This window comes from Rana temporaria, chromosome 3, assembly GCF_905171775.1.
Source record: "Rana temporaria chromosome 3, aRanTem1.1, whole genome shotgun sequence".
In the NCBI taxonomy this organism is placed as follows: Eukaryota; Metazoa; Chordata; class Amphibia; order Anura; family Ranidae; genus Rana; species Rana temporaria.
Genome location: NC_053491.1, coordinates 414,967,216 through 414,984,888, shown reverse-complemented (window position 1 = coordinate 414,984,888; position 17,673 = coordinate 414,967,216). Strand labels below are relative to the sequence as shown.

The window sequence follows — 17,673 nt, the reverse complement described above, 5'->3', positions numbered from 1 at the left end:
GCATGCGTGGAAATTTGTGCGTTGGAATTGTCTACACACACTTGGAATTTACAAGAACGGATTTTGTTGTCGGAAAATTTGAGAACCAGCTCTCAAATTTTTGTTGTCGGAAATTCCGACAGCAAATGTCCGATGGAGCCTACACACGGTTCGAACATTTGTTGCCGGAAATTCTGAGCGTGTGTACACGGCATTAGGCCTCATGCACACTGGACGTTAAAATAATGTTATAAAAAATGCCAGAAGCTTTGCAGTGAGTTTTTCAACTTTTTTCTGTTTTTTTGCAATAGTGTTTTTTCACTTTATATATAAAACGCTGGTGAGCGAAGTTTTTGAGCGTTTGTCGACGTTTATCATATAAGAAGTCTTTTGAATTTTTTTTAAGGATTTTGAATCTCCATTGTCCCCAGCGATAAGGGGAAAGTGCTGTGCAGAGTGTTTGTGGGGATTCGAAGACAAGGCACTAGGGGTTGATTTAGTAAAACCTGAGAGTGCAAAATCTGGTGCAGCTCTGCATTGAAACCAATCAGCCTCCAGGTTTTTTTTGTGTCAAAGTTAACCGCTTGCCGACCAGCGCAGCTACATCCCCTTTAACCACTTCAGCCCCGGACCATTCTGTTGGTCAATGACCAGGCCACTTTTTCCGATTCGGCACTGCGTCGCTTTAACTGACATTTGCACGGTCATGCAACGTGGCTTTCATACAAAATTGACGTCCTTTTTTTCCCACAAATAGAGCTTTCTTTTGGTGGTATTTGATCACATTGATTGCTGTATAAATATGACTGGCATAAAAGGGGTTAACACTAGGGGGGCGATCAAGGGGTTAATGTGTTCCTTAGGGAGTGATTCTTGTGGACATCATGGCCGCCTGGCACGTGCATCGGGTTCCCAGTGACGCGGTGGGCACGCGCCCCCTAGTGGCTCGGGAAGGTGACGTCATATGATGTCCACCCAGAACGAGAGGCTCATTGTCCCGCCGTCATATGACGGCGGGCGGTGGAATAGTGGTTAAATAATAAATATAGTTTTTAAATCATTTTAAATGATTTCCATGTGAAAGAAAGCAAAACTGATCTGTTTGCTGCTGTCTCCAAAGATAAAACACTGTGGGAGACACTGCAGCTCTAACAGAGGAAGGGAGGAGTAGCTTCAGGGGAATAGCATTGCTCTCGGCAGGAGGAGAGGGGAGCGGTGGGGAGGAGATCGGCTCTCACACACAGACTATGGAGGTGACAGGGGAATGGGGACAGGGGAGATGCAAAGATGCTGGATGACGGAGGCAAGTAATCTGACCATTCTATCGGAGATCAGCAGCCATGATAAACATGGTCAGTTTAAACAGGGGATGGAACAGGCAGAATCAACCAGGTATTGTACAACATAGAAAGGGACAATTGGCATGGCAAAAGCACTGTGCTATATCTCGTGCCTTAAAGGGACAGAAGCATTTTTTTAATTTTTTTTTTAGGGTTAAAACCACTTTAATTTAACAAGCTGAAGTTAGAAGCTGATTGGCTACTATGCACAGCTGCACCAGATTCTGAGTGCTCCAGTTTTGGTAAAGTAAGGGCTCTTTCACACGTCAGCTCAGTTTTTTAGATCAGTTTTTTTTTCATCAGTTGATTCGTTTTTCCATCAGTTTTTCGTCCGTTTTTCGTCCGTTTTTCATCAGTTTTTCCATCAGTTTTTCCATCCGTTTTTTTTTTTTTTTTTTGGGGGGCTTTTTACATATTTTGATGAAAAACGGATGTTAGCGGATCGGATGGTAAACGGATCATCCGCTAACGTCCGTTTTTCGTCCGTTCCGTTTTTTTGACGGAAGAAAAATAGGGTTTTCTTCCGTCCAAAAAAACGGAACTTAACGCAGACGGATGCTAACGGACGTTAGCGGATGCTCATCCGCTAACGGACGTTAACCCATAGGGAAGCATTGCGGTCCGTTAACGGACGTCCAAAAAACGGACGAACGGAATGGACGTGTGAAAGAGCCTTAACCCCTAAGTGTGGCTGCATTAGTGATGTTTCCTTCTTCAATTCACAAACGGTCCTCCAGTCCTTGACTTCCACTTAGCTCTTAGGCTGGGTTCACACTACGGTTTTCCCGTCCGTCAGCCGCATACGGTTTCAGTATTGAAAACGTACGGGCCCGGACGGGAAAACGTATAGATAGAGAATGCATTGCAAATCGTATGCACTCAGATGCATCCGGGTGCGTACGATTTGCTGGCAAAACGTTTTTTAAACGTACGCAAAACCGTGTTCAACCACGGTTTTGCGGTCGTTTTTAAAACAGTATGGCAACCGCATACGTTTTCCTTTAACATTAATGTCAATGGAAAACGCACATGTGTGCGGTTCCATACGTTCCCGTCCGTTTCAGCCGCATACGGTTTTTCATATAAATCGTATGCGGCTGACGGACGGGAAAACCGTAGTGTGAACCCAGCCTTACACCCTGCTCCCTTTAACCAATTCTCTAACTGCCCAGTACAAGTTTACTCACCAAATTCATGACATTAACTATTGCAAATATTCTGTTTCTCACATATTTCGTATTCTTGCCATATTTATGATACTGAAAAACAAAATTGAAAGTATAGCAACAGCAAAAAAAATGCAATATTATGATTCCATTTCATCTAATGTAGTATACTATGGCTTTGTTTAAAAGAAAACACAACACTTACCATTGATTTATCAGCAACCACAACCAGTTCTACAAACTTTTGAACATTCAGAAGATGATCAATTTGATCCTATAAAATGTAAATACATTAAACATTGTCAGTGTGATACTTTCAATATCTAGCAATCTTTTATTTACAAGTTACCCAGAAGAAAACATGGCAAACAATTGTTTTACAAAAGCTTCAATCTTCTCTGAGAAAGTAATTATTGGTCTCAGAGGGCCAGATTCTCGTAGATTCCGCGTTGGCGTAGTGTAAGCCATTTACACTACGCCACCGCAACTTACTGGAGCAAGTGCCGTATTCCCCAAGCACTTGCTCCGTAATTTGCGGCGGCGTAGTGTAATTGGCCGGCGTATGGCCGTGTAATTCAAAGGGAGCGGCTTGTATTCAAATTAAGCGCGCCCCCCGCGCAGATTGAACTTCGCATGCGCCGGGCTGTAAAATAGCCCAGTGCGCATGCTCCAGCTCACGACAGAAAACGTCAATGACGCCGACGTGAGCGTCATTGACGTAAAGTCGTATTCAAGAACGACTTACGAAAACTACGTAACCGACGGAAAATGCCGACGCGGACCCGACGCCATACTTAACATGGCATACGGTGGACTGGCGTAAGGGTTACCCCTCATATAGCAGGGGTAACCTTACGCTTTACGGAAATGACGTACGCGACGACTACGTGACGCAACTTCGTTCGGGAATCGGCGTATCAGGCTCATTTGCATAAACAAATGAGAACTGAACGTAAACGCCACCTAGCGGTCGGCATCGCATTACATCTAAGATCCAACGGTGTAAGTGACTTACACCTGTCGGATCTTGGCCGTATCTATGCGAAAATGATTCTAGGAATCACTCGCATAGATACCCGGGCTCAGAAACAGAGATACGACGGTGTTTCCTGAGTTACACCGTCGTAACTCTTTTGAGAATCTGGCCCATAGTGACTAGTGAGGAAAGCTTGGGAAAAATCCGAAATATGTCAATATCCCCTAGTGCAGGGGTGTCAAACTCAATTTCATTGTGGGTCGCATCAGCATTATGATTGCCCTCAAAAGGGTCGCTTGTATCTGTAAGATTAGATGTTCAACACATCCCCTCCCTTTACAATAGATGTCAAGAGCCACCCCACCATCAGAAGTTGAGTCCCCCACTCTCCCTTACATCACAGTGTACCCCCCTTTCCTTATGCTGCTGCTGGGAAGAAGCTGGATTGGATACATTGCTTGAAAGCAGAAAGTAAAGCCTCGTATACACGATCAGTCCATCCGATGAGAACGGTGTGAAGGACCGTTGTCATAGGTTAACCGATGAAGCTGACTGATGGTCCGTCGTGCCTACACACCATCAGTTAAAAAAACGATCGTGTCAGAATGCGGTGACGTAAAACACGACGTGCTGAAAAAAAACGAAGTTCAATGCTTCCAAGCATGCGTCGACTTGATTCTGAGCATGCGTGGATTTTTAACCAATGGTCGTGCCTACTAACGATCGGTTTTGACCTATCGGTTAGAAAACCATAGGTTAAATTTAAAGCAAGTTGGCTTTTTTTTAACCTATGGGGCCCACACACTATCGGTTTTGACTGATGAAAACGGTCCATCAGACCATTGTCCTCTGGTTAACCTATCTTGTGTACGAGGCCTTAGGGTCTGGGGGAGGACCAAAGGAGGGCTGGAGCTCTCCTGCAGCTGCAGGAGAGGTGCAAGGGCCACATGAAATGGCCTGGAGGGCTGAATTCGGCCCGTGGGCCTTGTTTTTGACACCTGTGCTCTAGTGAGATAAAGCAATCTATTTGAAGCTAAGCTGTATAATTCCATCTTGGAAGATCTTGTCTTTTTGGCTCCTCATTGTGACATGACAGGTGAATATTTGATGAATCTATGCCCTTGATTTGGGACCTACTATTGGGAGGATTTAGATGCACAATGGTCCGTTCAACACTATATTTGATATTTTCCATAAATGTTCACTGTGGGGATATGGTCCTCCTATGACACACTGATATCCCTATGAAGGTTATTTTGTGGCTCCTGGTAACTCTGGGGTAAGAACAGTCTCTCAGATGATTCATTGTAACTTTGATGCATATGAATTAATCATGTATGAATATAGATATTAGATAATAGGGCTGTATGGCCCCATGTGGTATTGTCTCTAAATGTGTACTCTTTCTGTACACAGTCTTGTACAGTAATTTAAAAAGTCAGCCACCTCTTGGCGAAACATTTTGAGAAAAAATCGCTGCACTGTGTAACTGGATCTTTTAAAACTTTTTAAAATTTGATATGGATTTTAACCACTTCAGCCCCAGACCATTTTTCTGGTCAAAGACCGGGCCACTTTTTGCGATTCGGACTGGGTCATTTTAACTGACTATTGCGCTGTGGTATATTTCTTTTGGTGGTATTTGATCACCTCTGCGGTTTTTATTTTTTGTGCTATAAACAAAAATAGAGCGACAATTTTGAAAAAAATATATATTTTTTACTTTTTGCTATAATAAATACCCCCAAAAAATACATATTCTTTTTTTCCTCAGTTTAGGCCGATGCGTATTGTTCTACATATTTTTGGTAAAAAAAATCACAATAAGCGTTTATTGATCGGTTTGCGCAAAAGTTATAGAGTCTACAATATAGGGGATAGATTTATGGCATTTTTATTAATATTTTTTTTTTTACTAGTAATGGTGGCGATCAGCGATTTTTATCGTGACTGCAACATTATGGCGGACACTTTTGTCACATTTTTGGGACCATTGTAATTTTAACAGCGATCAGTGCTATAAAAATGCACTAATTACTGTGAAAATTACACTGCCAGTGAAGGGGTTAACCACTAGGTGGCGATGTAGGGGTTAAGTGTGCCCTAGTGAGTGATTCTTACTGTAGGGGGGATGGGCTGTGTGTGACAAGACAGTGATCACCGCTTCCGATTACAGGAAGCGCTGATCACTGTCATTGTCACTAGGCAGAGCGGGGAGATGCCTGTTTACATCAGCATCTTCCCGTTCTTCCTCACCGTGAGACGATCACGGGTATGCCCGCGGCGATCAAGTCCGCGGGACCCACGTTCGGGCTTGCGAAGCTCGCGGAGGGTGGCGCACGCTCGTCCACAATTCTGCGCTCTTAAAGGGGACTTACAGATTTGTCCTTCTGCCTGTCCGTGCCATGCTGTCGACGTATATAGTCATGCGCTGGTCGGCAAGCAGTTAAAATATGATGTTGTATATTGTTTCTGTCTGGCAACTTAAAAGTCCCCAATCCGTATTCTATATGTAGCGCCCTGCGCCTAATGAACAGGCGCTGCCTCAAATTTAATGGGGGTCTGAGCTGTTATTTGGCTCAGACCAGAGTGATTAAGGGCAATTTAGCCTCTGTTCCAGCCATGGCTGTGCTGGGAGTGATCCACCATTGATCGCCTGGGGGTGTTATTACCACCCCAGGCCAAGGGTGGCAGCAGTCAGGTCACGATGTATTGAGTGTCCCCCTCAGCAACGATAAGTGGGAGTGGTTACCCTGCTGTGCATGCTGGGGAGGGGTACTTAAGGGACAGACACCATTGGTGCGAGGTCTGCGTCCGTTTGCGCCCCGTGGCCCGCCTGGCCGGGGGTGCGTGTAGTGAATCCTAGCTCGGGACCATGTTTGCCAGGTTGTCTGACTGTGGCCCGTACTGCAGAGGTGATCCTGTGCTGTCCGTCCTGTGGGAGGATGCCACTTGATGGAGGAGACCAGGGGAGGACCTATCCTGGAAAGGATCAAGCAAGAGGCTGGTACCTTAGAGGAAGGCCTGGGAACTTCATCCACAGAGAAGCCTGACAGTGTCGCCTGTCGGGTCTAAAGGTTCTAGTGAAAAAGCTAAAGAGTGCTGAATCCTGTGACAGAGGATTCCAGACCAAAACATCTCACCGAGAAAGGAAGGTCTGTGGCAGAAACTGTACTTTATTTTGTGCGCCATCCCGGCTGCTAGGCCAGTGAGAGGGACCTATCCGGGTGAGCAATACCCACTCTGGCTAGAGTGGCGACGAGAACTGTTTGCTGGAAACAGGAGTGTTTCCTTACTTTGTAACTGTGCTCCTGAACCTACCTACCCTTCCACTCCTTACTCCTCTTTTCTACTAAAGTTCTCCAAAATAAACCCAAAGAGAAAATAGGTACATTGGGCCAAATTCTCAAAAAGTCTGCGTAACTTAAATTTCAGCAGTTAAGTTACACTGACTTAAAATTTCTACCTAAGTGCCTGATCGTCAAAGCACTTAGGTAGAAATTACACGCTGTGTAACTTAAGTGCCGCCGTCGTAAGGCGGTCCTCCTCTCCTGGGGGCGTTTAAAATTTAAATGAGGCGCGCTCCCGCGCCGGCCGTACTGCGCATGCGTGTGACGTCATTTTCCCGACGTGCAGCGCGCGAACGTAATTAACGCCGGTCGGCTTTGAGAATTTCGACGGGACACTAAAGTTGCGACGGGTGAAAAAAAAAGACGCGCCGGGAAAACAAATAATTATAAAAAAAAATGACAGCGTCGCTCGGCATGCATTCCTGAGAGGGAGAACTCCATGCCAATTTTCAAAGAAAAAAACGGCATGGGTCCCCCCCCCAGGAGCATACCAGGCCCTTAGGTCTGGTATGGGTTGTAAGGAGACCCCCCCACGCCGAAAAATTGACGTAGGGGGTCCCCCTACAATCCATACCAGACCCGTATCCAAAGCACGCTACCCGGCCGGTCAGGAATGGGAGTGGGGACGAGCGAGCGTCCCCCCCCCTCCTGAGCCGTGCCAGGCCGCATGCCCTCAACATGGGGGGGTTGGGTGCTCTGGGGCAGGGGGGCGCACTGCGGGCCCCCCCACCCCAGAGCACCCTGTCCCCATGTTGATGAGGACAGGACCTCTTCCCGACAACCCTTGCCATTGGTTGTCGGGGTCTGCGGGAGGGGACTTATCGGAATCTGGGAGTCCCCTTTAATAAGGGGGCCCCCAGATACCGGCCCCCCACCCTAAGTGAATGGATATGGGGTACATCGTACCCCTATCCATTCACCTGGAGGCAAAAAGTAAAATTTAGTAAACACACAACACAAGGCTTTTTAAAATAATTTATTATTCTGCTCCGGATGCCCCCCCTGTTTTCGTTATTAGCTCAATTAGCAGGGGGGGCTTCTTCTTCCACTCTCCGGGGGTCTTCTCCGCTCTCCGGGGGGGGCTTCTCCGGACTCCGGGGGGCTTCTTCCATCTTCTCCCCTCTTCCGCTGTTGACTCGGCGAACCCCGGTTCTTCTGCAGATGTCCGGTGCCTTCTTCTTCAGCGCTGGCTGCCTGCTATGTTTGTGTGTTAGCTCGATTTCAAACAGGCAGCCGGCGCGGTCTTCTGTGACGTCAGGGTCTTGTCTTCTGTTCTTCCGATGTTGCCTCGTCGCCTGTTGTCGCTGTAATGATGGAAGCGCGCCTTGCATCACATTTATATAGGCATCACCGTCCCATCATGCTCCGGTAGGTACCCACGTGGTGGGTGCCTACCCACGTGCACCCACCACGTGGGTACCTGCCGGAGCATGATGGGACGGTGATGCCTATATAAATGTGATGCAAGGCGCGCTTCCATCATTACAGCGACAACAGGCGACGAGGCAACATCGGAAGAGGGGAGAAGACCAGAAGACCCTGACGTCACAGAAGACCGCGCCGGCTGCCTGTTTGAAATTGAGCTAACACACAAACATAGCAGGCAGCCAGCGCTGAAGAAGAAGGCACCGGACATCTGCAGAAGAACCGGGGTTCGCCGAGTCAACAGCGGAAGAGGGGAGAAGATGGAAGAAGCCCCCCGGAGTCCGGAGAAGCCCCCCCCCGGAGAGCGGAGAAGACCCCCGGAGAGTGGAAGACCCCCGGAGAGCGGAAGACCCCCGGAGAGTGGAAGAAGAAGCCCCCCCTGGTAAATGAGCTAATAAAGAAGACAGGGGGGGCATCCGGAGCAGAATAATAAATTATTTTAAAAAGCCTTGTGTTGTGTGTTTACTAAATTTTACTTTTTGCCTCCAGGTGAATGGATAGGGGTACGATGTACCCCATATCCATTCACTTAGGGTGGGGGGCCGGTATCTGGGGGCCCCCTTATTAAAGGGGACTCCCAGATTCCGATAAGCCCCCGCCCGCAGACCCCGACAACCAATGGCAAGGGTTGTCGGGAAGAGGTCCTGTCCTCATCAACATGGGGACAGGGTGCTCTGGGGTGGGGGGGCCCGCAGTGCGCCCCCCTGCCCCAGAGCACCCAACCCCCCCATGTTGAGGGCATGCGGCCTGGCACGGCTCAGGAGGGGGGGGGACGCTCGCTCGTCCCCACTCCCATTCCTGACCGGCCGGGTAGCGTGCTTTGGATACGGGTCTGGTATGGATTGTAGGGGGACCCCCTACGTTGAATTTTCGGCGGAGGGGGGTCTCCTTACAACCCATACCAGACCTAAGGGCCTGGTATGCTCCTGGGGGGGGAACCCATGCCGGTTTTGAATTTAAAAATTGCCGTGGAGTTCTCCCTCAGGAATGCATACCAAATGCCGTCGCTGGAATGGGCCTTTACAAGGTTTGGCTAACTTTCCACATTATAAAACCAGCCCTAGTTTTGCGCCGGCAAATTCGGAACTTAGGCAGAAATCAAAGTGCTGAAATGCTTTGAAAATCTGCTTAAGTCCTCATTTGCATACGCAAAGCTGCATTTCAATGAGAAATGCCCCCAGTGGCGGATGCGGTACTGCATCCTAAAATCTGACCGTGTAAGTGTCTTACACATGTCAGATTTTCTGCCTAACTTTGGAAAAAGCCTTTTGAGAATCGTTTCCAAAGTTAGGCACAGGGATACGCAGGCTGAACAGCAGTTAAGTCTGCGTATCTCTTTTGAGAATTTGGCCCATTGTGTGTGGACATTGAAATTCTTTGGACTCTCCTTTCACCCTGGACAGCGAGAATAGAGGTAACGTGCCACCCAAAATAAAAACCAGCAGCTCCTACGGGGGTAGTGCTACATATATGTATTCTCTAAATATTTCAATATTTATGACAATTTATGGAAAAAATAATGAAATGCGTGTCAGCATTGTCACAACCCAGGATAGAGCTGGGCTGAGAGACAGGTGGGCCCCCTGGGCAAGCACTAATGAGATATGTTGGGCTGGTGGCCCTAAGTGCCGATACCATTCAGACTTGAATGGGCCCTGCAGTCAGTGACAGTTGCTGGGCATTATATGTCTGCCTACTCCCTGTTTAGATTAGGGATTGCAGTATTGAGCAAAGGAAAGCATCTTCTACCTTTGCAGTGCTGAGATGTCCAATGGTCAAATGCCAACAACCCCAAAGGAAATGGATACTGGAAGATTTGAAAATGTGTGTTATAATAAGCCAATGAGCCGTCACTAGTGCTCTATTGTAAACATCTTACCATTTTACTGTGATTTGTGCGGCACCATCTGCTACAGTTGCTACGAGCACCCATCAATTACTAGGGTCAAACAGAGAAAGATGTGCGGTCCTCAGCCTTTGGTTCCTTACAATAAACCATATCCTTTAAAAAAAATCCACCCTTCTCCTTGCCTACCCATCAATGTGGAACACTAACATGCTGGGCGGGAAAACTTTCTTTAGCCCTCAGACAGGCCCGGACTGGCCATAGGGCACACCGGGCATATGCCCGGTCGGCCGCAGCTGTCAGGGCCACATGTCAATTTCGGGCCTGACTTACTTCATGTGCAGCTGCTAGAGCCGGCCCTGATCACCCGCTGCCGGCCTCTTTGCGTCCGGCTCCGCGGGGAGGGCCGCATCTATGTTCTTCTGGCCGGGGTCCCCAGTCCCCCCCGCCAGAAGCCAAAGCATCTAGGCTGCTCCGTGGGTGCCGCTCAGCCAGCATCAACACGGCCAGCTCCGCGGCCGTCCGACTGACTATTCAGCTCAGGGGGCGGAAATGAAGGGGTCAGGTGACCATGAAGGGGGAAGAGCTGCCTGGAGGAATCCCCTTCTGCCTGTCGCAAAGGTGTATCTGCAGCCACAGACACCGGGGCCTAGAGAAGACTGCTAAAAAGTAAGTAATGCCAGCCTGCCTGCCTGTTTGCAAAAAATTATGTTTTACACTTGCATTTACACAGCATGATAAGAGCATGCTTTGGTCTGGTCAGTGGTCTCTTTTACACAGTAAAAAAGAGTGATGCTGAACTCAGGTAGTTCAGCATCACTCTTTTTTACTGTGTAAAAGAGACCATTGACCAGACCAAAGCATGCTCTTATCATGCTGTGTAAATGCAGGTGTAAAACATTGTGTGAGAGGGACATTTCTTGGGCCCAAAAGGTGCATTTAAAGTGTATATATGATATATTTTTTTTTTGTGTGTGTGTTTGTAATTGTGGTATGTTTAGTACTGGTTGGCTGGGTAAGTGCAGTGTTAACAAAAAATCATATATACACTTTAAATGCATGACACTAAGCCCGCCAGGAAGTTGGCACCCGCGCTGCGCTAATCACAGCCAGGCAGACATTTCCCAATGCTCGGCTGCAGAGATCGGGAAATGTCTGCCTGGCTGTGATTAGCGCAGCGCGGGTGCCGGCTTCCTGGCGGGCTCCGCACGTGTTCTATGCGAACACGCCGGAGCTCATCCTTACATGACACCTTTTGGATTGTTTTAGACCCCTTTCACACTGAGGTGCTATAACACTAAAAATAGTGCCTGTAAAGCGCCCTGATAGAGCCGCTTTATTTACTCCAGTGTGAAAGCCCCGAGGGCTTTCACACTGGAGTGGTGCACTGGCAGGACGTTAAAAAATGTCCTGCAAGCAGCATCTTTGGAGCGAAATGAATGGACAGTGGGGCCATACCGAGGCACTTTGCAGATGGTTTTAACCCTTTTTCGGCTGCTAGCGGGGGGTTAAAAGCGCTATCGGCCGAATACCTCCGCAAAAATGACGGTAAAGCGGCGCTTTACCATCTCCGCCCCTATGTGAAAGGGGCCTTCTATATAATTTTGGGTAATAAAGAGATTTTTAATACAGCTTACCTGTAAAATCTTTTTCTTGGAGTACATCACGGGACACAGAGCGGCATTCATTACTATATGGGTTATATGGAGTACCTTCAGGTGATGGACACTGGCAATCTTCAAACAGGAAATGCCCCTCCCTATATAACCCCCTCCCATAGGAGGAGTACCTCAGTTTTGTAGCAAGCAGTATGCCTCCCAAAATGGTCCCCAAAAGAGGGGTGGGAGCTCTGTGTCCCGTGATGTACTCCAAGAAAAAGATTTTACAGGTAAGCTGTATTAAAAATCTCTTTTTCTTTATCGTTACATCACGGGACACATAGCGGCATTCATTACTATATGGGATGTCCCAAAGCAATGCTTACAATGAGGGGAGGGAGAACATCTCCAAGACAAAAGGATTTAATTTAGAGATATACTCAAATCATAATAAATCCAACTTAGTTGAGAAAAATAATTTTAAATTTTAAATTTAACTCAAAAAGGGGAGCCCCCGGAATCCGAGGGTCTCAAACTGCAGCCTGCAGCACTGCCTGCCCAAAGGCTGTATCAGTATTCCTTCTTACGTCCAACTGGTAGAATTTTGTAAACGTGTGGACAGAAGACCAGGTTGCCGCCTTGCAAACTTGAGCCATAGAGATCTGGTGATGTGCTGCCCAGGAGGCGCCCATGGCCCTAGTAGAATGAGCCTTTAATGATACTGGAGGAGGCAACCCCTTCAAGCCAGTGATTAACTGCTTAATCCACCTTGAGATGGTGGACTTTGCAGCTGCCTGCCCCTTCTTGGGCCCATCCGGTAAAATGAACAACACATCTGTTTTCCGGATCTTCTCTGTAGCTTTAAGATAGGCCTTCATGGCCCTGACAATATCCAAGGTATGCAGCAACCCTTCCTTTTTGGAAGTAGGTTTAGGAAAGAAGGATGGTAATACCAAATCCTGGTTTAGATGAAAACTGGATATAACCTTCGGTAGGAAGGAAGGATGAGGGCGGAGAACGACCTTGTCCTTATGAAAAATAAGATATGGTTCCTTACAGGATAAGGCCGCCATTTCCGATACTCTTCTTGCGGAAACTATGGCGACCAAAAATACTAACTTCCTTGTCAGTAAAACCAAAGGAATTTCAGCCAACGGCTCAAACGGTTGTTTCTGTAAACTTGACAGAACAAGATTTAAATCCCACGGACAAAGCGGGGATTTAACTGGAGGTTTAATACGTAAGACCCCTTGAAGGAAGGTCTTAACCAGCGAGTGGGTGGCCAGCGGCCGCTGAAACCACACTGACAGAGCTGAAATCTGTCCTTTGATTGTGCTTAATGCCAATCCTTTATCCACTCCTAGCTGGAGAAAACTTAATACTCTATCGATGGTAAACTTGCGAGAAAGCCATTGCTTGGACTCACACCAGCCTACATAGGCCTTCCAGACCCTGTAATAAATCACCCTAGAGACCGGTTTCCTGGCTCTGATTAGGGTAGAGATTACTTTCTGAGACAGACCTCTACCCCTGAGAATCAGGGATTCAGCTTCCAGGCCGTCAAATTTAGATGCCGTAAGGCAGGGTGGAGGATCGGACCTTGCAATAGCAGGTCTGGCCGTAGAGGAAGAGTCCAAGGGTCTCCCACTACCATCTTTAGGATTAGTGAGTACCATGCCCTTCTGGGCCATGCTGGAGCTACCAGGATTACTGGTATGTGCTCCACCCTGATCCTGCGCAGCAGGCGGGGTAGTAACTGGAGAGGGGGAAAAGCATAAAGAAGCTTGAACTGATGCCAAGGGCAAACCAGCGCATCGGTTCCGCAGGCCATCGGATCCCTTGAGCGGGATATGAACCTGTCTAGCTTCTTGTTGAGTCTCGATGCCATGACATCCACGTCCGGCACTCCCCATCTTTGGCAGAGTGCTTGAAAGATTTGTGGATGTAGAGACCATTCCCCCGGCAATAGAGTCTGGCGGCTTAAGAAGTCCACCTGAAAGTTGTCCACTCCTGGAATGAATATTGCCGATATGCAGGGCACATGAGCCTCTGCCCATAGGAGAATCAAGCTCACCTCTCTCTGAGCGGCTTGACTCCTGGTTCCCTCTTGGTGATTTATGTATGCCACGGCCGTGGCATTGTCTGATTGAATTCTCACCGGGAACCCCTGCAATTTTGATGTCCAAGCCCTGAGGGCTAGTCGAGCAGCTCTGAGCTCCAAGATGTTGATGGGCAACTGCCTCTCTGGCTTTGCCCAAGTACCTTGGCGAGTGCAACCATCCAAAATTGCTCCCCAGCCCGTCAGGCTGGCGTCTGTGGTCACTATCTTCCAGGCCACTGGGCTGAAAGACTTCCCCTTCAGTAGATTCTGAGGGTCTAACCACCAACACAGACTTTGTCGGACTCTTGATGAGAGCGGCAAAGGGATATCCAAGGCCTGTGGCCTCCTGCTCCATGCTGACAGGATGGCTGCCTGCAGGATGCGAGTGTGGCTCTGGGCGTACGGTACCGCCTCGAATGTGGCCACCATCTTGCCTAGTAACCTCATACATAGGCGAATAGTCGGTTCTTTCTTGCTTAGAACCAGTAGGATTAATTCCTTGATGGCTTTGACCTTCATCAGAGGTAGAAACACCCTTTGTAGTTCTGTGTCTAATCTCATGCCGAGATATTCCAACTGCCTTGTGGGCTGGAATGCTGACTTTTGTCGATTTAGGACCCAGCCGAACCTCTCGAGGTATTGGACCGTGAGGGCCACTGCTCGTTCCAAGCCAGGAGACGAGTGATCTATGACTAGGAGGTCGTCCAGGTATGCTAGGATCGTGACCCCTTGGATCCTTAGCTTGGCTAGGATTGGAGCTAGGACCTTCGTGAACACCCGGGGGGCCGTAGCCAACCCGAAGGGAAGCGCCACGAATTGGAAGTGACGCGAAGCCACCATAAAGCGTAGATATCTTTGATGTGGCTGATAAATAGGAACATGAAGGTAGGCATCCTTTATGTCTATGGACGCCATGAAGTCGTCCTTTTGGAGTGTGGCAGCTGCTGACCGCACGGATTCCATCCGAAATGAGCGGACCTTTAGGTATGTATTTACCCTCTTTAGGTCCAAAATTGGCCTGACATCTCCATTGGCCTTTGGGATGATGAATAGGTTGGAGTAGAAACCCAGCCCCTGTTCCAGGACTGGTACCTCTACTATTACTTCCTGGGAGAGTAGATGATTTAATGCCGTCATTAATGCGGCTCCCTTCTCCGGATCGTTTGGAATCCTTGACTCCTGGAAATGAGGAGGAGGAAACCTTAGGAAGTCTAATTTGTAGCCCGTGGCCACGGAAGACCGTACCCACTTGTCGGGAATGCTGGCTTCCCAAACCTCTGAAAAGAGACGCAGCCTTCCCCCCACCCTCGTGGATGGGGGCGCCCCTTCATAAGGTCGGCTTGGGGGCTGGCTTTGCTGGTTTGCGAAACCACTGCTTTCTGCCTCTAGCAGCCTGTCCCTGCGATTTGCTGCTGAAGCTGAAGTTTGCTTTCGCAGGAGGCCGTCGATACTGTTTGGCATTAGAGGGCCCCTGCCCAGGGGAGTACTGTCGTTTAAACGCAGGCCCCTGGAACTTCTTCTTAGTTGGCAAAAGAGTGCTTTTGCCGCTTGAAATGGTCTGAATGTATTTATCCAGGTCTTCTCCTAAGAGTCGTCCTCCATGGAAGGGGAACCCTACCAGGAGCTTCTTGCATGGGGGCTCGGCCTCCCAGCTCTTTAACCATAAGAGTCTTCTCATATGGATAAGGGATAACGATAAACGTGACGCTTGCTGGATAGAATCCTTAATTGCGTCTACCGTAAAGCGTATGGCCCTAGGGACATCCGAAAATTCTTCTGCCTGCTGGGCAGGAATAAGTTTAAGCATCTGCTTAGTTTGATCCGATAATGCTTGAGCAACCCCAATCGCAGCCACAGCTGGCTGCACTACTGCCCCTGCAGTAGTGAAGGAGTTCTTAAGTAGTGCTTCCAAGCGTTTATCAACCGGATCCTTGAACACCTGTATGTTTTCTACAGGGCATGTTAAAGATTTGTTAACACATGAGATGGCTGCGTCCACCGCAGGGGTAGCCCATCTCTTGGAAAATTTATCGTCCATAGGATATAGGGCAGAGAATCTTTTAGGTGGTAAAAAGATCTTATCTGGCTTGCTCCAATCTTGGAACAAAACTTCCTCTAGCAGAGGATGGATCGGAAACACTGCCTTGCTTTGAGGCGCCCTTAGTGAGCCCAAAGCTGAAACCGACGATACTTGGAGATCTGGTACTGGCAAGTTGAATGCACTATGGACCAAGTCCGTTAAGGCTTGAACCCACCAGCTCTCCCCTTGGGAGATTGCTCCAGACTCCCCTGTATCCGGATCCTCGATCCCCGAACCTGCTTGGTCCTTGTCCAAGAGGTCGTCCAATTCCCCTGAGGAAAGGACCTCCTCTTCTGAGGGTCCACGCTCGGGCGACGGAGATCTATTCCGTTTTCTGCCCCGCATAGCCGTGGCTATCATTTTTTCCATTCTCTTCTCCATCTCTTTTAAAGAGGTGAGTAATACCTCGTCCGTGACCATCTTAGGGTTGGACTGACCCGAGCCAGCTCCAGCCCCAGATCCCGATGGCCCCAAGGCTCCCTCTGGGGAAAGCAGCGGCATAACCTTGTCCGAGACCTCAGACTCTCTGGGGGAATCCCCACCTTTTGTACCCTCTGACCCGGATGCCATGGTACAATACCGAGGTACGCCTGCTAACTTATCGGTACTTGGAACTATAAATAGTTAATTGCCCAAACACCTGTTTGGGGGATAAAAAATGCCTTCTCTCCCCTTGATGGATCTTTAACTTTTTTTTTTTTTTTTTTTTTTCAAATCCAAGAAAGAAAAAGCATTCTGTCCCCCTTAGTAGTATTGCCAAGAAAAAACTATTGAGATAGAAAAGAACAGCCTATTTCTAGGCTTGAAGACAGTCTTATGAAGACTGTAATATCTTTCCTGGCCACTGTGTGTCCTCCGCGCCCCGTGCTGCCGCTCTGGTCTTTTCCTCCTCAGTTCCAGCATAGAACTGAGCTGTGGAGCAAAAAAAGGAAGGGCCGCCCCTTCCTTAAGCAACTGACCCGCCCTTCCCCCCTCAGCTAACGGCGCGAATTGCGCCTATAACACAGGAACGCGCGCGCGCCTGCCGACGGGGGTGGGGGGGTGGGGGGAAGGGAGTCCTCTCCACGAGGAGGCCAGCGTTTGTCTGCTTTTCAGGCTTGAGGAGGAAGAACCGATGCAGCATCGCCTGGAGGCTTGCAGGTAAGCACAGCTCTCTGAACACACACACACACACAGCCCCACTCAATGCTTTTCAACACTACCAGGGAGGTCACCTCTTATGGGGAAAAACACATAGAGCCATCCTATCATTAAGATATGTGACTTGCCAGATGCAGCGCATAACTTTAGGCATGTCCCCTGTGACCCCCCAGAAAAAAACCTGCTAAGAACCAAGTTCCGCAAGTTTTCCCCTCACTTACCTGCTCCATGCCGCAGGACTTTGCCAAGCAAGAGGCCCAATCTTCCCCCATCTCCGTGGGGCTGTCTAGACCTTCAGGCCCTGGGTTCCTATGAAGGATCCACTGTCCTGGGCCCATATAGCACCCTGGCAACAGAAACATTAGGCCCCCAAAGGTTTCTAAGTTCTGGGCCCAGGGTCCAGCTCTCTAAAAAGAAAAGCATTATGGGCTATACCCCAAGGGTTTGGGGTCCGGTTACTGACCACTTTAGCGCTGAGGCCTTTGGACAGAACCGGTTAGCTCACCTAATCCCAAGGATGCGGAGGCAAGCTAAACCATGACCAACACCTAAGACACTGGCGTAAAAACTGAGGTACTCCTCCTATGGGAGGGGGTTATATAGGGAGGGGCATTTCCTGTTTGAAGATTGCCAGTGTCCATCACCTGAAGGTACTCCATATAACCCATATAG

At 48.6% G+C, this 17,673-nt stretch overlaps 1 protein-coding gene across 1 annotated transcript in view; it reads right to left on the bottom strand.

The window, feature by feature from the left end:
* Positions 1-2,755, bottom strand: part of LOC120930523 (snake venom metalloproteinase atroxlysin-1-like) — a 65,196-nt gene extending 62,441 nt beyond the window's left edge. Inside the window, exons 1-2 of the mRNA XM_040341701.1 lie at positions 2,691-2,755; positions 2,507-2,578 (exon numbers count right to left, since the gene is read on the bottom strand). Coding sequence (XP_040197635.1) covers positions 2,507-2,578; positions 2,691-2,693 — 75 coding nt within the window. The 5' untranslated portion in view covers positions 2,694-2,755. The remainder of the gene's footprint in view (positions 1-2,506; positions 2,579-2,690) is intronic.
* Between the last annotated feature and the right edge of the window lie 14,918 nt (positions 2,756-17,673).